Here is a 27,283-nt window from a genome sequence, read left to right on the forward strand (position 1 = left end):
ATGAGGTTCTCTCTCTCTCTCTCTCTCTCTCTCTCTCTCTTTCTCTGCCTCGCCTGCTTTCAATCCCTCTCCCCACCTCTCTCACACAATTGAACTTATGTATCAATCTTGACTGAATGACTTGGAAATATAACAAGAATCATAGCACTTGAGCATCTAAAACAACATGCGAAGTCTGACTATTCCCACTGTCCAGGAGGAAAACTCTCCCATTGTACTTAATATTATTATTCAGATCGAGACTGTTTCTCTCATTATTTCTTTGCACTCCTTCTCTCTCCTTTTGTGCTCTCTGAGGCCTCCCATAACCCGAGTCTGTTATAGAGCTATATACTTCACCCTATCATCCCTCAGCAACACAAAGTCTTTCCAGAAGCTTTGAAATTACCACTTGAAATTCTGTTTTCCTAGCTTTGGCTGTGAGTGCACGTGTTTGCATTGGCAGCACGCTGATTCCATTATTTCACTAACAAATGGCACTCTAGTAGGTCTCTACACTCTGTACCAGGAGATTATGGGCTTAAGTTCAGTGGTTGCATGTACTGCCATTCGACTGTAATTTTATGAGGTAGTGATTTATGATATGTGAGTCTAGTAGTTTTGCCTCAGTAGGGGACTGGCATCTAAAGCTTGCCCGTTCATCTCTTGCTTATTTAATCTTTTCTGAATTCTTTATGTTCTGGAGGTCAGATGAAGACTGCTTACTCAGAACAGTAAACAATTAGGAACAGAAACAGCCATTCTCAAGTCCTGTTGGTGAGGGGTTGCATAAATTCTCAAGCTCTGAATTTAAGCAAGCCCCTATATGAAAATGGTTAGAGTATATGAGTCTCTTAAGTATGATGTCAGTGAGTATGCTTCCTGAAAATAAAATATTAAGACGCTTTTATTATACCCCAAAGAAAATAGCTTCTTTTCTCCTTACTAGTTATGGGGCACAGACTCATTATCTAAAACAGTGGTCCCCAGCCTTTTTTGGGCCATGGACCGGTTTAATGTCAGAAAATATTTTCATGGACCGGCCTTTAGGGTGGGACGGGTAAATATATCACGTGACCGAGACGAGCATCAAGAGTGAGTCTTAGATGGATGTAACAGAGGGAATCTGGTCATTTTTAAAAAATAAAACATCGTTCAGACTTAAATATAAATAAAATGGAAATAATGTAAGTTATTTATTCTTTCTCTGCAGACCGGTACCAAATGGCCCACGGACCAGTACCGGTCCACGGCCAGGGGGTTGGGGACCACTGCTCTAAAAAGCCTCCGCATTAACTCTGTTTCTCTGGAGGCTAGGATATTTGATAAACCCAGAGTGATGAAAGAAGTCACTTTTATCTCCAGCATCATCATCAAAAATTTAAATATCATCATTTACTGTATAAATGTTTCAATGCTCAAGTGGAATAAAATGGTCTGGTGAGGATTTTTTTTTTTTTTAATTGAAAAAGAGGCCCTAGCCAGTTGTCTCAGTGGTAGAGCATGGCCCAGCCTGTGGATGTCCCAGGTGCAGTTCCCAGTCAAGGTACACAGGAAAAGTGACCATCTGCTTCTCCACCTCTCTCCCTCCCCCTTCTCTCTCTCTCTCTCTCTCTCTCTCTTTCTCTCTCTCTCTTTGCCCCTCCTGCAGCGATGTCTTGATTGGTTCAGGCACATCAGCCCCAGGCACTGAAGATGACTCCTCCATGGAGCCTCCCTCTCAGGTGCTAAAAATAGCTCAGTTACAAGCATCAACCCAAGATGGGCAGAGCTTCAGCCCCAGATGGGGATTGCTAGGTGGATCCCAGTCGGGCGCATGTGGAGTCTTCTATCTATCTCCTCTCCTTTCACTTAGAAAAGAAGAAAGAAAAAAGGAAACAGAAAAACTGTGCCATATGTCTCAACTCTGTATATTTGAAAATTAGCATATGCTGCACAATTGCTCTTTACACCCCCTTTCCTAGTTCACAGCACATGATAGAAATGTAATTTGTCTTTACAGTGAATATTTTTTCAAAGGAAAGGAGAGAAGATGGAAGTAGATTGTCATTGTGTTGTATGAATAATTGGTTTGAAAATTTTCCAGTCATTTTTTATTTCATGAGCTTTATTTACCAGAATTGTTGAGACATCCATATGTTTTTTCAAGATTGTAATGATTTTGGCATTGTGTTGATGAATAGCATCTTTTGAATGTACTTTTTTTTTTGAAATTTGTGTTTCTCATTTTATGAAAGCTGGGGAAGAGTGGAGGAAGGAATTGGCCTAAAGTCCTTATGGTCTATAACTAGGAAGTTAAAACCATTAGACAGCTAGTTTATGGGAGACTGGCCACCATTTCCCAAGGAGAGCCTTGAAGACAGAGTTGATTTTAATGGTGGACCTAATGTAGTTCCATTGGGGTACAGCTGTTACAGTGATTTATTTGAAATTAAAAATGTACCTTTTTACCCCTGGGAATGCAAATGAGGAAAAATATCTAATCAGGCATGCTGTCATTAAACAAAAAGGTGAAGGAAACACCAATTAGGCTAATGCCCAGTTTCATGTTAAAAAGAGACTATGTCGAGACAAGCAATACCTCCCCTTGCAAATCTTATCTAAGCTTATTAGTAGCTAATCTTTGGCGTTTAAGGGAAAAGGCTTAATGAAACATCTTTAGTTTGCAATTTTTACTACCTTTTGAATTTTTACTTGAGGACTTAGTTTTTTAGGATTCCGGTTGTGGTGTCATATTTTGATTTCTTGATGATATTGTCCACAATGGAAAAAATATTCCTCTAGTATATAAGTTTTCCAGAGGAAAGGGAGCTAATGTGGAGTCATTACCTCAGATGTCACATTGTTGAACTCTTCACCCCCAAGGCTGCTAACTCCTAGTAAAGTGAACAGTGTTGTGCTCTCTTGAAAATCGAAGAAAATCTTTTGTCCTTTCTAAGACTAATACATTTTAGTTATCCTTTCTATCCATGAAAGGCCCTGATTTTTAAGCTTATTTTTATACATTGAAGTTGGTGTGGTAGGAGGTGGCCAGGATAAAAGCACTCCTCCCAGATATACACAAACTGTCAGCGTGACTTCTCTGGCCACCGAAGATGTCTTTTTATGGAGATGTTTTGTTGTAATTTCAGAAGGTGATTGTTAGTTATCTTGGCTACATTACATTTTGCACATCTGGGATGTGTTCACATGAAGACATTGGCTAAAAGCAGTGTCTTGTGGCCTGGAATTGACTCTGATACTGAAAAGACTGGAAAGGACATTTTTTTTTTTTTGCTCTTGGCCTAATCCAACAAATACACCTTCGATGGGAAGCCCAGTCAGGAATTTATTTTGGACTTGAAGAGTGAGTACAGAAGTCAAACTTCTCAGTTGTAGAATTCTTTTCAAAATGGCTTAATGTGCTTTTAGTTCTTTTCCAAATTTCTGCCATGGCATTGAGAGCTCTGAGACAGTAATTTACAACTCTGGCACCAGAATTTCTGACAGTGGTTCTACAATTACTTTATTTGAGTTGAAGGAATTTGTGGAAAGGACTTGCATCTGTGCTGTCATCACTGTAAGCCATCACAGATAGCGGGGCCATGAAGACTGCCCCCAGACAAGTTGGAACACGGCATTTCCCTCTCATTCCTCAAGTCACAACTTGACGTTTGCCAACAGAAGTCAGTTCTGCTAAACCTGTGATGTAGCAATATCTAAGGTTTTCCAGTCTTAAATGAGGATGACTAAGACAACGGAACACAGTCCTGTTCTAGCTGAACCTATTCTTTATTCATTTTTAGCACCAACTATGGAATTTGAACCAAGGTACATTTTATTCCACATTAGTTGAAAGTGTAAGGCACGTCTTATATAGTGAAGTGTATTACATATATTGGCTAGTGAGGACATAATTCCAAGGACTGGTTAATAGTGGACAAATTAGGATTTTTGGTTAGTTTATCATTATTTTTGCTGTTTTCTTACTATATTAGATTTTTTTTTTTACTTTTGTGGGAAGGTTTGGTATAAAGTGAGAAAATGTACGAAAACATTTGAAAATTGTAGACTATTCTGTGATCTGGATACTGTTAATACCAGCAACAGGAACATCAACTAAACACAATTTATATAGCACTTATTGTGTACCAGGAACTTTCCTAAGTACCTTAAATATTTTCACCTATTTGATCATCACAGAAAATCAGTGAGGGTAAGTGTTATGACTGTTACATTTGACAGTTGCAGGACTGAGGCACAGGGTGGTAAGTAACTTGCTTGAGATCCTCCAGTTAATATGAGGTGTAGAAAGGGGTGGAACCCAGGCAGTGTGGCTCTAGAGTTAAGAACCCAGACATAGGGAACCCCTTCCTCTTTCTAAGGCATTCCAAATATTATATTAGAAAATACATACTTCTAACTAGGCTGGAATTGGATAAGAAGAGTGTTGCTCATTTCATTTGACATTACTGAATCTGATTAGTAACTGTGATTTTATTTTATCTGCCCAAAGAATAATTAGAAGTAGTGGTAAATAGTGTGTTTTGCTTTTTTTCTGTTTGTATTTTAACTTTGATGTGACACGGTTCTACTCTTATGATTTTGAACAATTTTATTCTTCTAGCAATATAAAAAGCATTTTTATTTTTTTATTATTAAATTTAATGCAATGACATTGATGAATCAAGGGTATATATGTTGAGAGAAAACATCTCCAGATTATTTTGACATTTGATTATGCTGCATACCCCTCACCCAAAGTCAAATTGTCTTCCGTCACCTTCTATCTGGTTTTCTTTGTGCCCCTCCTCTCCCCTCACCCCATCTCTCTCCTTCCTCGCCCCATCCCCCCCCCCCCATTACCACCACATTTTTGTCCATGTCTCTGAGTCTGATTTTTATGTCCCATCTATGTATGGATTCATATAGTTCCTAGTTTTTTCCAATTTACTTATTTTACTCCGTATAATGTTATCAAGGTCCATCCATGTTATTGTAAATGATCTGATGTCATCATTTCTTATGGCTGAGTAGTATTCATAGTGTATATGTACCAAAGCTTTTTTTTTTTTTTTGTATTTTTCTGAAGCTGGAAACGGGGAGAGACAGTCAGACAGACTCCTGCATGCGCCCGACCAGGATCCACCCGGCACGCCCAACAGGGGCAACGCTCTGCCCACCAGGGGGCGATGCTCTGCCCCTCCGGGGCGTCGCTCTGCTGCGACCAGAGCCACTCTAGCGCCTGGGACAGAGGCCAAGGAGCCATCCCCAGCGCCCGGGCCATCCTTGCTCCAATGGAGCCTTGGCTGCGGGAGGGGAAGAGAGAGACAGAGAGGAAGGAGGGGGTGGGGGTGGGGAAGCAAATGGGCGCCTCTCCTATGTGCCCTGGCCGGGAATCGAACCCAGGTCCCTCGCACGCCAGGCCGACGCTCCACCGCTGAGCCAACCGGCCAGGGCCTGTACCAAAGCTTTTTAATCCACTCGTCCTCTGACGGACACTTGGGCTGTTTCCAGATCTTCACTATTGTGAACAATGCTGTCATAAACATGGGGGTGCATTTCTCCTTTTGGAACAGTTCTATGGTGTTCTTGGGGTATATTCCTAAAAGTAGGTTAGCTCGGTCAAAAGGCAGTTCAATTTTCAATTTTCTGAGGAATCTCCATACTGTTTTCCACAGAGCCTGCCCAGTCTGCATTCCCACCAGCAGTGCAGGAGGGTTCCCTTTTCTCCACATCCTCGCCAGCACTTACTCTGTATTGTTTTGTTGATGAGCTCCATTCTGACTGGTGTGAGGTGATATCTCATTGTGGTTTTAATTTGCATTTCTCTAATGATTAGTGATGTTGAGCATTTTTTCATATGTGTATTGGCCATCTGTATGTCCTCTTTGGAGAAGTGTATATTCATTTCTTTTTCCCATTTTTGGATTGGATTCTTTGTCTTCCTAGTGTTGAGATTTACAAGTTCTTTATAAATTTTGGTTATTAACCCCTTATCAGACATATTGTCGAATATATTCTCCCATTGTGTAGTTTGTCTTTTTATGCTGTTCTTATTGTCTTTACCTGTGCAGAAGCTTTTCAGTTTGATATAGTCCCATTTGTTTATCCTGTCTTTTATTTCACTTGCCCGTGGAGGTAAATCAGCAAATATATTGCTCCGAGAGATGTTGGAGAGCTTACTGCCTATGTTTTCTTCTAAGATGCTTATGGTTTCATGGCTTACTTAAGTCTTTTATCCATTTTGAGTTTATTTTTGTGAATGGTGTAAGTTGGTGGTCTAGTTTCATTTTTTTGCAGGTAGCTGTCCAATTTTCCCAATACTATTTATTAAAGAGGCTGTCTTTACAACATTGTATGCTCTTACCTCCTTTGTGAAATATCAGTTGTCCATAAAACTGTGGGTTTATTTCTGGTTCTCTGTTCTGTCTCATTGATCTATATGCCTGTTCTTATGCCAGTACCAGACTGTTTTGAGTACAGTGGCCTTGTAGTATAACTTGATATCAGGAAGTGTGATACCTCCCACTTTATTCTTCTTCTTCAAGATTGCTGAGGCTATTCATGTTCTTTTTTGGTTCCATATAAATTTTTGGAATATGTGTTCTATATCGTTGAAGTATGTCATTGGTATTTTAATTGGTATTGCATTGAATTTATAGATTGCTTTGGGTAATATAGACATTTTAATGATGTTTATTCTTCCTAGCCATGAGCATGGTATATGCTTCCCCTTGTTTGTATCTTCTTTGATTTTGTGTATCAATGTTTTATAATTTTCTGAGTACAAGTCATTAGTCTCCTTGGTTAAATTTACTCCTAGGTACTTTATTTTTTTGGTTGTAATAGTAAAGGGGATTTTTTCTTTAATTTCTCTTTCTGACTGTTCTTTGTTGGTGTATAAAAATGCCTCTGATTTCTGAGTACTCATTTTATACCCTGCTACTTTGCTGAATTCATTTATCAAGTCCAGTAGTTTTTTGCCTGAGACTTTGGGGTTTTCTATATATAATATCATATCATCTGCAAATAATGATAGTTTTACTTCTTCTTTTCCAACTTGAATACCTTTTATTTATTTTTCTTGTCTGATTGCTGTGGCTAGGACTATGTTGAATAAGAGTGGTGAAAGGGGGCACTGCTGCCTTTTTCCTGATCTTAAAGGGATTGCTTTTAATTTTTGCCCATTGAGTATGATGTTGGCTGTGGGTTTGTTATAGATGGCTTTCATCATGTTGAGGTATGTTCCCTGTATTCACACTTTGCTGAGAGTTTTGATCATGAATGGGTGCTGGATTTTATCAAATGCTTTTTCTGCATCTACTAAAATTATCATGTGGTTTTGTCCTTCCTTTTGTTTATGTGATGAATCACATTGATTGATTTGTGAATAGTGTACCAGCCTTGCCTCCCCAGAATATGATTTTTTCCATATATTATTGGATCTGGTTTGCTAATATTTTGTTGAGGATTTTAGCATCTATATTCATCAGGGATATTGGCCTATAATTTTCTTTCTTTGTATTGTCTTTGCCTGGTTTTGGAATCAGAATTATGCTCACCTCATAAAAGGAGCTTGGAAGTCTGCCTTCCTCTTGAATTTTTTGAAATAGCTTGAGAAGGATAGGAGTTAGTTCTTCTTTGAATATTTGGTAGAATTCACTTGTGAAGCCATCAGCCCCTGGACTTTTCTTTGTTGGGAGTTTTTTCATAACTGTTTCGATCTTATTTGGTGTAATCAGTCTGTTTAGGTTTTCTGATTCTTCCAGATTGATCTTTTGGAAGATTGTATGTTTCAAGGAATTTGTCCATTTCATCTAGGTTGTCTAGTTTTTTGGCGTACAGTTCTTCATAGTAGATATTTTCTTACAATATTTTGTATTTCTGTTGTGTCAGTTGTTATTTCTCCACTCTCATTTCTAATTTTATTTATTTGAGTCCTGTCTCTTTTTTTCTTGGTGAGTCTAGTTAAAGGTTCATCAATCTTGTTTACCTTTTCAAAGAACCAACTCTTAGTTTCATTGATCCTCTGTATTGTTTCTTTAGCCTCTATGTCATTTATTTCTGCTCTGATCTTTATTATTTCCTTCCTTCTACTACATCGGGGTTTTACTTGCTGTTCTTTTTCTAAACTTTTAGAAAATGCAGGGTTAAGTTGTTTATCTGAGCTTTTTCTTGTTTCTTAAAGTATGCCTGTAGTGCTATGACTTACCTCTCAGTACTGCTTTTGCTGTGTCCCATAAATTTTGAGTTGTTTTATGCTCATTGTCATTCATTTCTAGGAATTTTTTTTATTTCTTCTTTGATATCATTCTTAATCTATTTGTTATTTAACAGCTTGCTATTTAGTTGCCATGTGATTGAGAATTTTTGGCTTTTCTGCTGTGGTTCATTTCTAGTTTCATGCCATTGTGATCAGAGAAGTGCTTGATATGATTTCAATCTTCTTAAATTTGTTGAGACCACTTTTGTGCCCTAACCTGTGGTCTATCCTAGAGAATGTACCAGGAGCACTTGAAAAGAATGTATATTCTGCTGCTTTAGGGTGAAAAGTTCTGAAGATATCTATTAAATCGAGTTGATCTAGTGTGTTGTTTAAGTCTGCTGTTTCTTTGTTAATTTTCTTTCTTGAGGATCTATCTAGTGATGTTAGTGGGGTATTGAAATCTCCTACTATTATAGTATTGCTGTTGATCTCACCCTTTATATCCATCAAAGTCTGCTTTATATATTTAGGTGCTCCTATATTAGGTGCATAGATATTTATAATAGTTATATCTTCCTGTTGGATTACTCCCTTTATCAATATGTAGTGGCCTTCTTTATCTCTTACTATATCCTTTGTTTAAAAATCCATTTTATCTGATATAAGTATTGCTACCGCAGCTTTTTTTTCATTTCCATTTGCATGAAATTTTTTTCCATCCTTTTACCTTCAATCTATGTGCATCTTTTGTTTTAAGGTGTGTCTCTTATAGACAGCATATGTATGGCACCTGTTTTCTTATCCATGCAGCTACCTTGTGTCTTTTGATTGGATCATTGAATCCATTTACATTTAAGGTTGTTATTGATATGTAGTTGTTTATTGCCATTTTATTCTTTAAAGCTGTATTCCTATTTTGCTATATTCTTTTCCCACTTTGATCTGTTTACAACAGGCCCCTTAACATTTCATGCAGCATTGGTTTGGTTGTAATGAATTCCTTGAATTTTTTTTTGTCTGGAAATCTTTTTATTTCTCCTTCAATTTTAAATGATAGCCTTGCTGGATAAAGTAGTCTTAGTTATAGGTTCTTGTTCTGAATTACTTTGAATATTTCTTGCCTTTCCCTTCTGGCTACAAGTGTTTCTGTTGAGAAGTCTGATGTCATCCTTATGGGGGCTTCTTTGTAGGGGATAGCTTTTTTTTCTCTTTCAGCTTTTAATATTTTCTCTTTATCACTTAGCTTTGATATTTTAATTATGATCTGTCTTGGTGTAGGTTTCTTTGGATTTCTCTTTAATGGAGTTCTCTGTGCCTCTTGAACTTGTGATTGTTTCTCTTGCATTAATTTAAGGAAGTTTTCAGCTATGATATGATTGAACAAAGTCTCCATCCCTTGTTCTTTCACTTTTCTTCAGGAATCTCTATGATGCGGATGTTATTTCTCTTCATGTTTTCATAGAGCTCTCTAAGAGTTTACTCAGACTTTTTGAGTCTCTTTTCTTTTTTCTTCTCTGCTTTCTTGCCTTCATTCAAGTTGTCCTCCAACTTGCTGATTCAATCCTCAGCTCTATCTATCCTGTTTTTAATTCCTTCCATTATGGTCTTCATTTCTGATATTGTATTTGTCATCTCTGACTGATTCTTTTTTAATATTTCAATATCCTTTTTTATACTTGCTATTTCTTTATTTAGGGGTTCGTAGTGACCATCCTTTGTTGTTCTAAGATCCCTAAACATCCTTATAATCATTATTTTGAACTTTGCATCTGGAAGTTTGGTTATTTCCATGTCACTCAGTTCATCTCCTGAAGGTTTCTGTTGTGGTTTCATTTGAATTGCAGTTCTCTGTCTTCTCATTATGTCTGTGTGTTTGGGTGTTTTGTTTGTAGAGCTGGTTGAGTCTAGGCTTGGTGTTGTCTGCCTCCAGTTTTCAGTTGTGTTATTTCTAGGTCTTCTGGGGTTAACATCAGCTATTATTTGTAATCTACTTTAGGATTTGGGCTGCTTTGAAGTCTTGATTTGTTTGTTTTCTTAACAGGTGATAGTCTTGTTTATTGATCTCAGCAGGGGGCTTATTTGAAACTATATTCAGGAATGTGGTGGGTGGGTGTAACCTGAGACTCTGAAGACCTCCTCTACCAGTTAATCTTTCTGGGGGCCGGGTGTTTTCTCAGCTTCAGGAGGGGGAGGTGTATTTCAGATCTCCATGCAGACCTGAATTACTGCCCCTCTTCCCCACTTCTTGTTTTCAGTGTTGTCTTGTTGCACTGATTGGAACTGGAGAGATATCTGGAGATCTGTGACACGGAAGCAGTTTAGTCTTTTGTTTTGTGGAAGGATCAGCCCCTCCTCCAGCTATGGCCACCTCCAGCACTGGATGAGTCAGCTTCTCAGGTCATCCCTTGCATTCCTCTGCCCCTCACCATCTGTCCCTCTCTCTCCCCTTTCCTCTTGGAAGACAAGCCTGCCCTTTCAACACACCTCGTTCCTTGGTCACCAGGCAAGTGGCTGTGAGCAGTATTTTCTGCTCTTTTTCCTGGAGTGAGAACCCCTGTGGGCTCTCAGCCTCACTCCCCCTTTTGTTCCTGTAAGCAGGGAAGATTCAGGCGCTCCCTACCAGGTTTGTTTTGGCTTCTTCTTTGCTCCTTGGTTTTTGAGAGCTGTTCTTGTAGTCCAGAGTTGGTTTTTCATGCTGATTGTTCCAAAATCGATTTGTATTACAGTTTGGTGGTGAGAGCTGTGAGTCTGTGTGTCTGCCTACTCCGCTGCCATCTTCAGGTCTCTAAAAGGCATTTTTAAAAACAAACAGTAAATTGCAGGTTTCTTTTTCTCCCTTTAAAAAAATAAACTATATTTTGCATATGTCTTGGTCGGGTTTGTGGAGTGATGCAGTTAAAAGTCACTCCTACACAGAATCAAAAGGTAGATATTCACAAGGTCCCAGGCCCCTATTCCTAACAGGTTCTCTTCCAGACAGTGACACTTACTTGTGCAACTTCAAGATAAACATGCCTGGATTTTCATATTCATCAGCTTTATTCATTACATCTGGTCCAAATTTATCTTTTAGGATTAGAGTGATAAGTAGTGCATTGGTCTGTAGAGGTGAGAACCATGATTAGTACAATAAACTGACCTACCCTTAAAAGAAATTTAGTCCTTCAATTAGTTTTCTCTCCAACTTGCAACTTCATTCTCATAGTTTATGGGTCTAAAGGTTTCTTAACAGCACCTTCTTTTACTGTGAGGGGATACATGGTAGAGGCTCATTGCACTCCAAAGAAATGTTTTGTTTTTCCTGCCCTTTTGGAAGGATCATTCTTTAGCGGGATTAAATTAATTCAACTGATAAAAACCGTCTCTTAAAAGAAAAAAGGAAATACTTTTCATGTCTTATGTCTTCTCTAGTATGCACCCAGTGGGGTTTTATAAGGGGATGATAGTTGTCTTCATTGGTAGAATAAGCTGTTACACCTCACTGTTTCTTCCAAGACTAGTCATCACCTTTACTCACTACATTCCTATATAAAACAGTCTTAAAGAAAGTAAACATGAAATAGGAAGCCATCATAAATATTTGTTTATAATCTTAAGTATCAATAAATAAAAGTTGCTATAAAGATAAACAACTCCAGACACTTCGAGTGTCTATTAAAATTCTTGGCACTGTGACGTTTGGTATGAATTTGTACACTGGCTGTGTATAAGACAGCTCTGCTCTGGTGATCACATGAGCTCACAGGGGAGTATACATGTAAAGCATCTTCAGAATTGACTATTTTTTCTCATTTGCTTGCACAGAGCCTAGTATATTCATCTCCATATGGAACTGACCTAATTATAAACTCCCTGAGGGGGGAGGGTTGTATCTTATTTATTTAGGATAGTTCCTAAAACATGGTAGGTACTTAATAAACATTTGTAGAATAAAGAGGGACCGTAGAATGTGTCCATATGTAAGATAGAGGAGCTTTTTAGACAGAGACTATGAGATGAACAGAGAGAAAGATTTAGAAAACTGGTTGAGAAATGATCACATTTTTTTTTAAAAATTATTTTTATTTATTTATTCATTTGAGAGAGAGAGAGAGAGAGAGAGAGAGAGAGAGAGAGAGAGAAGGGGGGAGGAGCAGGAAGCAGCTTTGACTCCCATATGTGCCTTGACCGGGCAAGCCCAAGGTTTTGAACCGGCAACCTCAGCGTTCCAGGTCGATGCTTTATCCACTGTGCCACCACAGGTCAGGCCCAGTGATCACATTTTTCATTGAGTTAAAGTATAATGTAGGAAAGCAACACTGGAAGCTACAATTGAAAAGATAGAATAGGTAGGATTTTACAAATTATTGTGAAATTTAGGGGGAGGTGGTAAATGATCCCCTAAGGTTGCGGCCTAAGTGACCGAAATGATTGTGATCTCCTTAAAATAAATGGAACTTGAAAGAGGAACAAGTTTAAGAGAAAAGGACTATTCTGTTCTGAAAAATTGAGTTCGAGGCACCAGCAGAATCTCCAAATAGAAACAAGGAGTTATAAGTGGAAACAGAATGAGAGGCTTAGGAGAGCAAGGTAAAGGCCAGAGGAAGCCCATTTGGCAGTCAGCCCTGTGAAAATGATTGTGCAGGTGAGGATCAGATGAATTTGCCGATAGGGAGAGGGAAGATGGGAGGAGGACCACAAGAGAACTGAGGACAGAATCTTAAGGGCTTGAGAAAGAAGGATAACCAAGCATAAGAGAGAGAGAAGGAGCAAGGAGAGCCATTTGTCACAACATAAAAGGGAGGTGTGCTTGTGGAGGGCACATGCAACAAAGAATTGGGAAATCGCCTAGATTTTGCAGTCAAGAACTGAGTTCAGGTCTTGCTCTCAAACTGTTAGCTGCATGATGTGCAGCTAATTACATATGCTATTGGGCCATAATTTCTGTACCTGCATGATGGGAACAACACATCAGTAGTTGATGTGATAATTTCAATGGTTTAGACAAGTATTCTTTAAACAGTACTTTATAAATTCTTCTTGTCTACTAAAATAATAGTAAACAATCAGATGGAAGATTTTGGGTTATCTCTGAGTCTTAAGTACATGTGAGTGACTGTATTGAAAAATACTTTTAAAATATAAGCAGTACAAAATTGAAGACTTAGGAATTTTTAAATGGCATGTCTTATAAGGAATACACTGTTTTTTTACCCACTGCATTTTGAGTAAAGTTCTTAGAAGTTAAATATAATTCACTGTCTGACAAGCTTAATTTTTTGAGCACTTGCTGTATGTTTAGCACTTTTCTGCCTCATTTTACTGAGTGCCTCTAATTAAGGTTTTTGCATTCCAATTCTTAGAGTGTTTATTAATCTATTCCTTTTCAGGTGCCATTAATATTCTTACCAGAACCGGGACCCTGAGCTTTGGAAGAGCCTCAAATTTATAGCATTTCTGAATTTTCTTAGTAGTGTCTATTGAAAAAGATTGTATTTTATTCTTTATTTCAGGGAGAAACAAAATTGTTATTTTCTTGGGAAATATTTGCAAAATTTTGCCTCCAAAAATATGCAGTATAAAATTAATTTTTTTCACATCTCAACATCATTGATGAAATGCATTTAAATGGCACATTAATGTAGTAATATATTTCTGTTTTATTAGAAAAGAAATAATAACCAGCACTTTTCTTTTTCTTTTTTCAGGGTAACACATTAAGAAAAATACTCCTGAATCGCTACTTTAAAGGTGATTATGGAGTCGGCATAAATGGACACCTTTCTGGAACCTACAGCAAATCTACACAAGGGGGAGGCAAGTCTTATCATATTTTCTTCATTTTAAGGTTCTCACAACATCTTCAGGATGTTATTGTAATATTTTACTTAAAATAGCACAAATATAAAAATGTTATTTAAAAAGCACTATTACCAGCCATATAAAAGAAAGAAACTCTGCTATTGTAACAACATGGATGGTCCTTAGAGCATTGCGCTAAATGAAAGAAGTCAGACAGAGAAATACAAATACTGTGCGATCTCACTGAGATCTAATCTAAAACCCGAATCTCATAGAAACCTGGAATTTGTGGTTGCCAGAGGTGTTTATATTGGGGGTGGGGAATACGAAAATTAAATGAAGGTGGTCAAAAGGTACAAACTTTTAATTACAAAATAAATCTGGGGATGCAATATACAATATTATCTATATACTTAATACTGTTTTGTATATTTGAAAATTGCTAAGAGAGTACATTCTAACACACAAGGAAAAAATATAACTGAAGTTATAAATGTTAACTAATATTTTTAGTCATCATTCTGCAATAATATCTGTATCAAATCATTCTATGTATACCTTAAACTTATATGTCCATTATGTCTCAATAAAACTAAAAAAAAAAAAAGAAAAGCACTATTAAACCTTTATATCATTTCAGGTTCATAAAACAACAGATTTGAAAATTAAAATTAATTTTGTCTTTTAACTTTGGAAGTTAGTTAAACTAAGTCATAATTTCTTAATATGTAAATTAAAGACAAATATAAAGCTAGTTTTCTTTCTCTAAAATGTTTTTTTATTAAGAAAAATCACTTATGGTAGTATGCATTTCATAAAAATTTATCTTTTTTGCAAATTTGGGATTAAAAAAGAAACACATGCTTCTATTATATTTAAATTTATAGCTAAAGAGTCCCAATTTGAAATAGTCTTAAAGCCTATGAATTTGAAAACCTTATATGTTTAAGATGTCTGTAATTAAGACTTATTTATTTAGCCTGACCCCTTGGTGGTGCAGTGGATAGAATGTCAGACTGGGACACAGAGAATCCAGGTTTGAAACCCCGAGGTCGCCATCTTGAGCACAGGCTCATCTGGCTTGAGCGCGGGCTCATCGGCTTGAGCGCAGGGTCACTAGCTTGAGCATGGGATCATAGACACGACCCCATGGTCACTGGCTTGAGCCCAAAGGTTGCTGGCTTGAGGCCTATGGTCACTGGCATGAGCAAGGGGGCACTTGCTCTGCTGTAGCCCCCCGGTTAAGGCACATATGAGAAAGCAATCAATAAACAACTAAGGAGCCGCAACAAAGAATTGATGATTCTCATCTCTCTCCATTCCTGTCTGTCTGTCCCTATCTGTCCCTCTCTTTGTTTTAAATTAAAAAAAAAACTTATTTATTTATATTTCCTAATCACAGGAAGCTTTTCTGGACAAGACTCAGATAAGATGGGGATATCAATGTCCGATATTCAGTGTCTCCTGGATAATGAAGGTGCCTCCGAACTTGTCATCGATGTTATAGTGAACACCAAAAATGACAGAATTTTTTCAGAAGGCATTTTACTTGGCATTGCCTTGCTTGAAGGAGGAAATACACAAACTCAGGTACCTGCTCATTATGATGAGCAATATTACATTTGTGATTGGTATCTCTTATTTATTTGACATAGAAACCAAAGGAAAGTAATATTTTCTCTTTTAACTTCTCATAACTCTCTCTCTCTCTCTCTCTCTCTCTCTCTTTGTATGTCTATATGTAGATATATGTGCCAGTCTGGTATCACATTTTTCTTATAAATTTATTTAATTTGCTATAGAAACCATAGAGGTTCACAAATTATTCAATAAAGCAGAAAATTCCTTAGAAGCGTGCTGTCTAGCATTATACCAGAAATTCTGATTTGCTTGGGAATTTTAGGCTCACTTTCAGCAGATAAAAACAACATTTGACTCATCTAAGAAGTAAATATATTAATTAAAATAGATCATACACACAGACGCCTCCCACAGTATCTGTCCTTACAGCAGGTCTTCATAATATTCATTGCCCATCTCGACACATGCCTCCCTGTATACATTTTTAAAAGTTCAGAGCGGGAACATTACTGTTGCCCCTAACTCTCAGTCCTCATTACCTTGCCATGTCTGAGTAAGTGAATTTTTCACTAGCAAGGCGAGAGAAGAACCATTTCATTTGTTCCTCCAGCTCCAGGCAGGGTGATTTGAAAGTCATCATTCATCCCTTTAGTGCCATACCGTAGCAAGCAATATGCTCACCTGCACACAAGGCTCAGTCCATTATTTCTAGAAGGGACCATTTTTACTTTGAACTCCTGGCAAGCTCCCCCTGGGCTGCTCCACACCCAGAGGCAGAGCATACCACACGAGCCCAAGAGCTAGGATGCGCTCGCAGCAGGGACTCAGTGTCCTTCCAGTCCTGACGCTCAGTGCCCTCTTTCTAGGTTTGCCTTGGTCAGGGAAGGAAACTATGCTTGCACTTAATTGGAAATACCAGAATCCATTTGCCCTCCTTGCAGCAAGTAAAAGCTACATCTAACTAGGAACTACAAAATTTTCCTTTATTTAGTGATCTAATACAAGGAAGAATAGGAATTTCATAATATGACCTATTCAGTTAGCAGGGGCTTTAGGAATAAAGCCCTTATGAACAGCGAATAGCACAAGGACAAAAAAACAACAACAACCTTCCAGCACCTATACTTCTTAGTTAGAAAAGAAGTCTAATAAATTATGGATCCTTAAAGGTTGAGACCACATGTTGTTTAACTTGGTATCTGTTGTGTCTGGCCTCATGTCTCTTTCTTCTCAAGTTTTCCCTGTCTGGCTGGGGCCTTTGGCCATCACTCCTTTATCTGGGATCCTGCTAATTGGGTCGGTCATATTATGAAATTCCTGTTGTTCCTCGTATTTATCACTAAATGAAGGAAAAATCCAAACTGAATATCTGGTTTTAGAAGAAAAACAATTTCAAAGAAAACCACTTTGAAATTCAAAGAAATCTTGCCAGTACTACCCCACACCCGTGCCTGCTCTTACAACTTCCCTCAGAAGAATTTGTGCTGGATTATAGTCAAAGTGCTAAGTGAGGATATTCAGTGTGGGTATTCTTAGAAATTTGCCTAGGCAAATATGTTAGCTATAGAGCAGGGGTCCCCAAACTTTTTCACAAGGGGCCAGTTCACTGTCCCTCAGACTGTTGGAGGGCCAGACTATAAAAAAAACTATGAACAAATCCCTATGCACACTGCACATATCTTATTTTAAAGTAAAAAAAACAAAACGGGAACAAATATAACATTTAAAATAAGGAACAAGTAAATTTAAATCAACAAACTGACCAGTATTTCAATGGGAACTATGCTCCTCTCGCTGACCACCAGTGAAAGAGGTGCCCCTTCTGGAAGTGCAGCAGGAGCCAGATAAATGGCCTCAGGGGGCCGCATGCGGCCCGCAGGCCTTAGTTTGGGGACCCCTGCTAGAGTATTCAGAGAATAGAGGTGAAAGCGTTTGGGCATCTTTAGGTAGAAGCAGTCCTTGGAGTTCTAGTGCTTTCCAGGTTCCTGTTTCTGGGCTCCTGAGAGTCACCTCAGGGATTCATCTCTATAGAATGCTTTACATTATTTAACAAATATTTGTTGATGAAACAGCTTTAAATTATTTTCTATAGGAAAACCTTTTAAGATGGGTCATGGCAATTTCATTTACCGGCTTTACCCTATTCATTTATCTATATCATTATATAACTCATATGCCAACTGAGTATTCCTGGCTCAAAGAGCTCTAGTTGAGGTCAGCTGGAATCCTATTCCTTGCTCTTTAGCAGTCTAAAACCCATGACTCTTCAAGACTTCTGCCAGTCCCTAGGGGGTTGTACATGCTCAGTCTCCTTAGCCACTAGTATCTTGCATTTTTTTAGTTTATGGGTTCTCGACACCCCTACATCTGTGTTACTGAGATAGGACTCTGATCCCTTTGGTAGCTACATAAGTCAATGTATATGTAATATACTTTATTAAAGATCAGTGAGGGAGAGGATAGAAGCAGTTACTTATATTACCATTTCAAACTGAACATTAATAATGAAAATAATACCTCCTAAATACCAGGCTCTGTTCTTACTGTGTTACGCGTATTGACTTGGTTAACCATCACAACAATCTATGATGTAACTTATATATTATTTCGTTCTTACCAAATAAGAATCTGAAATAGGTAGTTTAAGTTTCTTATCCAAATCACATATTAGTTAGAGATAAGAGTCAGGATTCGAATCCGTGCAATCTGCTCTCAACCATTATAAACATCTTTCTGAAATAACCTTCTGCCTCCTCACTCTTGGTCAATTTCTCTGGCTGATTTATCCTGTATCATGCCCTTGTCTTACTCCCTCTCTCTAGTTCCTCACTTCATTTCCCTTCCTGCCCTCCCATCCCTAGTCTGTCCCCCTTCTTCTTGGGGGAAAGTACTTCCTCTGTTAAACACATCTATTTATTCATCACTGTTGGCTCCTGAAAAAGACCTGAGAGTTTGCCCCATAATCTATGCAGCTTGTGGAGGTAGTTTCAGAATCAAAAACCAAACCCTTATGCTACCTGTTGAGATTATATACACACATATAAACCTTACGTTTTATTTTTATTAAAATCATAATGTTCAGGTTTGGGAGGACCCTGGTTTAAAAAAAATACATGGTCTGTATAAATAATTTGCTGTTTTGAGCTTAAGAAGTTACTTGATAAATTTAGTGATTTAGAGTTAAAGAATCTAGATTTAAATTCTTGCTCCACTGCTTACCAGTTAAATATTATTGGCAGTTCACTTGTCTTTTCTAAACCTCATTTTTTAAATTTATCAGCGGAAATAAGACTACTGTCTGTTCATCACACAGTGGTACTGAAAGTATCAAAGAGATAATGTATGTCAAGGAACTACATAAATTACAAAACTTTGTTTTAATAGAGCTACAAAGTTCCTGTACTTTCTCATTAATATATTGGAATCCCTTTCAACCTTTTAACTCTGTTATATTGAAAATATTAGGATCTGTGCATCAGCTTAATTTGTGGGACCGTAGAGGTCTGTGAATGCTACATTTATCCTTTGAATTAACAGAACCAGCTGGACAGCTTCACTGTAGTTGCTATGGTTACTGTGGCTTTTTGGCCTGCTTCCTTTAGGGGTTGCTAGCCCTGTGCTTAGGAGCTTTCCCTTGTAGGCATGAAGCCAGCTGCTAAGGCTTCATCAGTCACTCCGTGAATATACGTTGCCGATACCAAAAATTGCTGGACAGGCATTCATTTCCAGACCTGATGTCATTAGAGTCTTACCTACAACTGCCAGGACCTGGGGGTTGTGGTTCCAGGCATTCCTTCAGGAAAGCGTCTCTGCAGGAGCCAAACTCCCTAAAATCTGCTGTTTAGATTTATTGGATTATGGTCAATTCCACTTGATCTGGAAATCATTGTGTTTTTTTTATAAGTTTTCTTTACACTGTCTCTCATTGAGGTTATACAGCTCTCTTAATCACCACAGTTACTGGGATTATTATCTTTCTTAATTATTTTACTTTATTTCTGTTGTTTGTGTTGTCTCTAGCCAATGGTTTTAGTGTTAATAACTGAACAATGTCCCCACCCAGTGACAATTCTGCCTTCTCTAGAGTGTATCACCTTTCTTTTTCCCTACCTTTTCTGATGTTTCCATAAGTCACTAGGCAGATAATGACAGAGAAGATATTTCCAAGGTTCAGTATTTCCACTTCTCACTAATATATATTTTAATCATGTTTTTGGTGTTGAATCCTTTCTATTTCATTTTAAACTATAAAACAATTTTTTTTTGGTGGTCTTGTCCTAGACCCCATGTAAAGCAATATAGCTAATGAAGTTCCAAAGGACCTAGTGCCTACTTATCAGTGACTCTGTGAGTGAGGCTAGCATGGAACATATTCTAAATTAAATGTACTATAATTTAGATAAAACGAAAAACAACTTTTTATGACTCCATAAATTCATTTGCACGGGATGATCTCTGGCTCATTGGCTGTTTCTACTCCATATAACAAACTCATGAACATGGGGACTGTGGTTGTTTTTGTTCTATCTCTACTGCTAGCCTAGGGCCTGGCACATAGTAGGCACTCAACAAATATGTGTTGAATAAATACATGACTTGATAATAACTTAAAAATGAAAGAACTTTCTGCATACAACTTTTACATTGCCTGTATAAATTTTCAAAATAAATAAGATGAGTTAATAACATGAATTCTAGTGGAAAGAACTAAGCAAATACAAGCTATTATTAGTATACCTTAAATAATGTAGGGGACTGGCAAAAGCTGTCTATTATTTATGAAATGATAGTGGGCAGCATATTAAATGTGTGCTTTTATTCATAATTCTTGTTTGTTTCAAGTATAAAAACACTTTCTCTGCTTGGGCATTGATATCTTACAGTGTGTTTTCTTGTAGTATTCTTTCTACCAGCAGTTGCATGAACAAAAAAGGTCAGAAAAATTCTTCAAAGTTCTGTATGACCGAATGAAGACTGCTCAGAAAGAAATAAGATCAACTGTGACAGTTAATACGATAGACTTAGGTAACAAAAAAAGGGACAATGACAATGACCTGATGACACCTGGTCCACGAATGAGAGGTAAAGACATATTTGAATATTTGGGAGTGTAGAATGAGAGAAAAGAGGATTATAACAGTGTTTGGATCTTACTTATCTTTGCCATCTCACTTGTCTTAGTCTAATTACCCCAACTATGGTTCTGAGTGTGGAGTTCCATCTTTAATTTATTATGGTGATGGGGTTGACCTTGAAATAACCATACGGGACCAAACTCAAATAATACATTATTAATGCAAAGCAACTAGTGCAGGTCCTTGGACATCATCATTTCATTCAACTTAGATCGTTTCATTACAATGTTGATGAAATGCCAGAGGAACTTAACTCTTATTTATACTATTGAGCCTATGGTAAAATTGGTTTTGTTAGACGTCATTCTGCTTCAAGTCATAGGCCCTATTGATGGCATTAAGTGAGGACCTACTGTAATGACATGAAATATTGGATTTCATTGTGGAAGGCATGGTAAAGAATAAGTGTCCCAAACCTTCTGAGTATTCATGAAATTTAAAGTTGAAGAACAGAAATTATGCCACCGGATTCTAATGAAAGACTTGATTTTTTCAATAACAAAGTCATCAGTGTAGTAAATACAGATCATAAAACATCAACATTTTGAAGTTTGCCATATTTCCTCACCTTCTTGTGTTCATAAACTCTCCTATTTTATATTTATCAGAAAGACATGAACCCTTCTAAAACTGGCTAAGCATTAAGACTTGTTTTTAGTGTCTTGGAACAAATTTAATTTTTTAGTTGCTCCCTCAAATGTTTTTTTGGGGGGGAAATTATTGCACCTCTTGTCAGATGACTTTTAAATTCTATTATTAGAGAATTTGAGCACCTGGTTGTCTTTTTTTTTAATTAGCAGAAGAAAATAAATTTAGAAATGTAAGAGTACTGCTTTATTTTCAGTAAGGGATTCGTCACTACATTTAAAAGAGGGGATGAAGGGGCAACTAACAGAAGCTTCTTCAGCAACATCCAGAGCGTACTGTGTATACAGAAGAGAAATGGACCCGGAACTAGACATCATGTGCACCGGATCTGAAACAGGAAACGCCGAAGAGAAGTCTGCAGAGGAAGTGACAGTGAGCCCTGCGATTGCCATCATGCAGCCCATCCTCCGGTTTCTTCAGTTACTTTGTGAGAATCACAACCGAGAACTGCAGGTATGGTTCTGTTCTGTGTAAAAGTTGAAGCAGCAGCCCAGGGTTAGAAGTAATTAAACCCACATCAAACTAACAAGTAGTTTAGGAAAGAGTTCTGGAGAGATAATCAATAAAACCAGTAGGGCTCCTCTGAAATGGGAAGAAACTTTGGTATGTAAGTGATGGAACACGAAAGGAAATTCCTTTCTGGGTGAAAACATCAGGCTTATGAAGTTTCATTCTTTGCATCCTCAGCTTGTGCCTTTTAAACCTCAGCAAGCATCATCTAATCCTAGTATCCCGGTATTTGTGGAATAAGGTCACGTTTGCCTCATCTGTGCCTTCATGGTTGTAGAGACTTCAGGGGATTTCACCATTTGCAGCCCAATTCACATTTCTTGAGTGAGGATACAGACAACATTTATATATCTTTATTAGAAATAAAGTTAATATAGAAGAGGGGTTTTTTTGTTTTGTTTTGTTTTTTTAACAACTGTGAAAGTTGATACCTTTGTTAATTGTTATAGTCCTGGTCTTTCATCTTCTTTGGTACATTTCCCTTTGTCAAATAGATGAATTTAGGGGAACTGAGGAATTTTGGCTTTTATTTTTTGCATAATTTGTACACGCTACTTACATCACTGTGGCAAGACCATAGGAAAGGTAAAATAGTTTCTAAAAACACATGCCTAATACTAGAGAAATAACAGAGTTTGAAGTTGTTATCTCTAGTGAGTGTCTAGACCAGCGATTTTCAACCAGTGTGCTGCAAGAATTTTTAAAACATTCAATACCTATTTAGTCAAGGGCACTGACCTCTTTTCCCTTAGATTGTCAAATTTAAAAATGGCAAAGGCCAACACAACAATAGTCATCTGGTGTGAATTAATCAAAATATATATATTTTTTTCTTGGATCAGCAAAAAAATGTATTTTGGGGTGTGCCTGAGAATTTTAATAATTACTTTATGCTTGCCATGAGATGAAAAAGATTGAAAAGCACTGGTCTAGACTATGGGTGTTGTGAATTGGTAAGAGATGTAGGTTTATTTTATTTTATTTTTTTTTATTTAAAAAAAATTTTTTTTAATTTTTTTTATTTATTCATTTTAGAGAGGAGAGGGGGGGGAGAGAGAGAGAGAGAGAGAGAGAGAGAGAGAGGAGAGAGGAGAGAGGAGAGACAGAGAGAGAGAAGGGGGGGAGGAGCTGGAAGCATCAACTCCCATATGTGCCTTGACCAGGCAAGCCCAGGGTTCCGAACCGGCGACCTCAGCATTTCCAGGTCGACGCTTTATCCACTGCGCCACCACAGGTCAGGCAAGAGATGTAGGTTTATATAAATTTAATTAAATACCCTCTAAAGAGATAAAGTCTGGAATTAGTGAATGGTGGAAGCCATGACTCTGGACACTGCATCACATCTTAGAGGGGGGAGTGCTGCAGTGCTGTGGGTGGGCAAAGGCTGGAAGAGTTGCTTCCAGAGAGAAGACACTGCGTGCACCTTCATGCTTATCCTGACCCACCTAGTCTGTCCATGTAGGAAATGGAGATGTATAGAATCTGATAGGCGTGTGGGATCAAATAACTTGGGAAATGTTACTTATAAAATAGTTTTCATTTAATAAGCATAAACGGTAGACTTATTCAATAGTGTATATGTGGAATCAACCCAAGTGTCCATTGGCAGAAGAATGGATACACAAAATGTGGTAAATGTATTGGATGGAATTTTATTCAGCCTTTAAAAAAAGAGAGGGGAATTCTGACATAGACTGCAACATGTATGAATGTTGGGACATTATGCTAAGTGAAATAAGTCATTTACAAAAAGACAAATACTGTATGATTCCACTTCTCTGAGGAATCTAGAGTAGTCAAAATCATGGAGACAGAAAGTAGAATGGTGGATGCCAAGGGCTGGGGAGGGTGATGGGGAGTTGTTACTAGGTATAGACTTTCAGTTTCACAAGATGAAAAGGTTCTAGAAGTATGGATGGTGGTCATGCTATCTCAATATTTTAAATATATTTAGTATCACTGACATCTGCACTGAAAAATGATTAAGATGGTAAGTTTGGGTCTATTTTGCCACAATACAAAAAAATTGGGGGAAAATTAGAAAAACAAACTAAAAGAAAAAGGACTAAATGAAAGAAATAAATTTAAACAAATAAACATAGAAATATAAGTAATAAATCAAAATAGAAAATAGAAGTTTTTATTTTTTACCCTTTCACCAAGTTTACTGTAAGGTATTTTTCCCCACGGAGAAGGAAGGAAGGGGCCGGTTCCCTGGCAACCCACCTGGGAGGTATTTAAAGGGTAGGGCCCCTAGGGTGGTCGAGCTAATATGACATAGTGAAATCTCACTGGCTGGCAGATGGTCGCTTTTTTCCAGAGGGTTCCTGGGAAGTTTCTTTTGGTGCGCTTGGTTGTGGGCGGTCCTAGCCAAAGTTCCCGGGCCTGACCTTTTCTATTATCCACAGACCTTACATTTACTCCCAAAGAAATTACTGTTGGCCCTGGCCGGTTGGCTCAGCGGTAGAGCGTCGCCCTAGCGTGCGGAGGACCCGGGTTCGATTCCCGGCCAGGGCACACAGGAGAAGTGCCCATTTGCTTCTCCATCCCTCCGCCGCGCTTTCCTCTCTGTCTCTCTCTTCCCCTCCCGCAGCCGAGGCTCCATTGGAGCAAAGATGGCCTGGGCACTGGGGATGGCTCTGTGGCCTCTGCCTCAGGCGCTAGAGTGGCTCTGGTCGCAACATGGCGACGCCCAGGATGGGCAGAGCATCGCCCCCTGGTGGGCAGAGCATCGCCCCTGGTGGGCGTGCCGGGTGGATCCCGGTCGGGCGCATGCGGGAGTCTGTCTGACTGTCTCTCCCTGTTTCCAGCTTCAGAAAAAAAAAAAAACAAACAAACAAACAAAAAAAAAGAAATTACTGTTAACAGATTGTCTTTCCTTCTAGAAATTTTTATGAACATTTAAGCATATTGGTCTGTAAGCACGTAATCCTGTTCTTTTTTTTTAATCTTATTTTTATTAATTTTAATGCAGTGACATTGATAAATCAGGGTACATATGTTCCGAGAAAACATCTTCAGATTATTTTGACCCTTGATTATGCTGCATACCCCTCGCTCAAAGTCAAATAGTCCTCCATCACCTTCTATCCGGTTTTCTTTGTGCCCCTACCCTCCCCCAACTCCCTCCCTCTCCTTCCTCGCCCCCTCCCCACTCCTCCACCCCACTCCCTGTTGCCATCACATTCTTTCCATGTCTCTGAATCTCATTTTTATGTCCCATCTATGCATGGGTTCATATAGTTCTTAGTTTTTTCTGATTTACTTATTTCACTCCGTATAATGTTATCAAGGTCCATCCATGTAATGATCCGATGTCATCATTTCTTATGGCTGAGTAGTATTCCATAGTATATATGTACCAAAGCTTTTTAATCCACTCGTCCTCCGACGGACACTTGGGCTGTTTCCAGATCTTCCCTATTGTGAACAATGCAGCTATAAACATGGGGGTGCATTTCTCCTTCTGGAATCATTCTATGGTGTCCTTGGGGTATATTCCTAAAAGTGGGATAGCTGGGTCAAAAGGCAGTTCGATTTTCAGTTTTTTGAGGAATCTCCATACTGTTTTCCACAGTGGCTGCACCAGTCTGCATTCCCACCAGCAGTGCAGGAGGGTTCCCTTTTCTCCACATCCTCGCCAGCACTTACTCTATGCGTAATCCTTTTCTAAAAACACATAGTATAGTGTTGTGGGCTTCCTTTTTTTAGTTAGTCATATAGCTTATTGCTCAATTACTTATTCCTGGTTTATGTTTATACCTGTATGTATCAATGCGCCTCACTTTCGGCTTCCCAATATTCTCATGTCTGGAGGTGCTGTCGTTTATTAAACCAGTCACATTCGAATGGGTATGGTATGGTTTGTTATTGCCATTACAATGTGTAGTGAATCTCTTTGTGGAATATAATATAAAATAACTTTTGAGAAGTAGAATTGTAAGTTAACTAAAAATTTTGATAAGTACTTCCAAGTTGCTGTTTATAATTATATTATTCACTGTTTGAACCTGCACTGTTTGTAAGGAATTGTCTGTTTGAAAATTTGGTTGCTTCTTTCCCTAATGAACTTCTTTCTAGTCTCTTTTTTTTTTTGTATTTTTCTGAAGCTGGAAACGGGGAGAGACAGTCAGACAGACTCTCGCATGCGCCCGACCAGGATCCACCTGGCACGCCCACCAGGGGCAACGCTCTGCCCACTAGGGGGCGATGCTGTGCCCCTCCAGGGCGTCGCTCTGCCGCGACCAGAGCCACTCTAGCGCCTGGGGCAGAGGCCAAGGAGCCATCCCCAGCGCCCGGGCCATCTTTTGCTCCAATGGAGCCTTGGCTGTGGGAGGGGAAGAGAGAGACAGAGAGGAAGGAGGGGGGGTGGGGGGTGGAGAAGTAAATGGGCGCTTCTCCTATGTGCCCTGGCCGGGAATTGAACCCGGGTCCCCCGCACGCCAGGCCGACGCTCTACCGCTGAGCCAACCGGCCAGGGCCTTTCTAGTCTCTTTTAACTATTACCTATTATTTAACCTTCTCTCTGTAGCTTTAGGATAATGATATTGAGAAATGCTTGTTAAGAACTGTATTGAGAAAAAAGAAACTACTGATAAGAGCATCAATGCTTGAGGCAAAAAAACCTTAGTCTTTTTTTCTTAAACCTAGGATAAATGTAATAAATACGAATGCTTTCTTGGAAAGAGCAATTCCATTCAACTTTGCCATGGGGATCTTTTCTAGCTAGCAAAACGCACAGCACAGAGAACTGAAATCAATTAGCATAGTGATTTTTTTTTAACACTTGTTGTGTTTTCTTTTGCCTTCAGAACTTCTTGAGGAACCAGAACAACAAAACAAATTACAACCTTGTCTGTGAGACCCTGCAGTTTTTAGACTGCATTTGTGGAAGTACAACAGGCGGCCTGGGCCTGCTGGGTCTCTACATCAATGAGAAGAATGTGGTGCTGGTCAATCAGACTCTGGAAAGCTTGACCGAGTACTGCCAGGGCCCGTGCCATGAAAATCAGGTAACCGTGAAGGCAGTTCTTCACGCAGAATTATCCACGACTAGTTAGCAAAGGGATCAAATTGTTGAACAAGCCAGCCCTTGTGTACATTTAAAAGTTCTTTTTTCTTGCTTTGCCAGATACTTTACTTTCCTAACAAAACACACAAAGACTGAGTTATAAACTAGCAAATACTATGCCATATTTTAATTTCATTTTATTGTTAAAGAAAATTCCCATGAAAACGTTCTGGATAAAAATCAGGCTCATCAGAAGAGTAAAATATGCTTCTTTGTCATTTCTCAGTTTTCATCTTTTAGTGAACCTTCCCAGAGTTTGTGGAAGAAACTCCCCGTGGCATCAATGGCTCCCCCTCATTGGGTAGCCTATATTCCCTTTTTTATTGTCACATAAACTGACAGAACTCATGAAATAGGTATTATCGCTCCCATTTTGCTGATGAATAGGTT

The 27,283-nt window shown here is 38.5% G+C and overlaps 1 protein-coding gene across 2 annotated transcripts in view; it reads left to right on the forward strand.

Moving 5' to 3' along the window:
• ITPR2 (inositol 1,4,5-trisphosphate receptor type 2) overlaps positions 1-27,283 on the forward strand; it is a 527,270-nt gene that overhangs the window by 343,507 nt on the left and 156,480 nt on the right. For both annotated transcript variants that reach the window (XM_066354092.1, XM_066354101.1), the window contains 5 exons: positions 13,855-13,967; positions 15,355-15,538; positions 20,428-20,611; positions 21,509-21,765; positions 26,634-26,834. In XM_066354092.1, coding sequence (XP_066210189.1) covers positions 13,855-13,967; positions 15,355-15,538; positions 20,428-20,611; positions 21,509-21,765; positions 26,634-26,834 — 939 coding nt within the window. The remainder of the gene's footprint in view (positions 1-13,854; positions 13,968-15,354; positions 15,539-20,427; positions 20,612-21,508; positions 21,766-26,633; positions 26,835-27,283) is intronic.

Source organism: Saccopteryx leptura, chromosome 1, assembly GCF_036850995.1.
Source record: "Saccopteryx leptura isolate mSacLep1 chromosome 1, mSacLep1_pri_phased_curated, whole genome shotgun sequence".
Classification (NCBI taxonomy): Eukaryota; Metazoa; Chordata; class Mammalia; order Chiroptera; family Emballonuridae; genus Saccopteryx; species Saccopteryx leptura.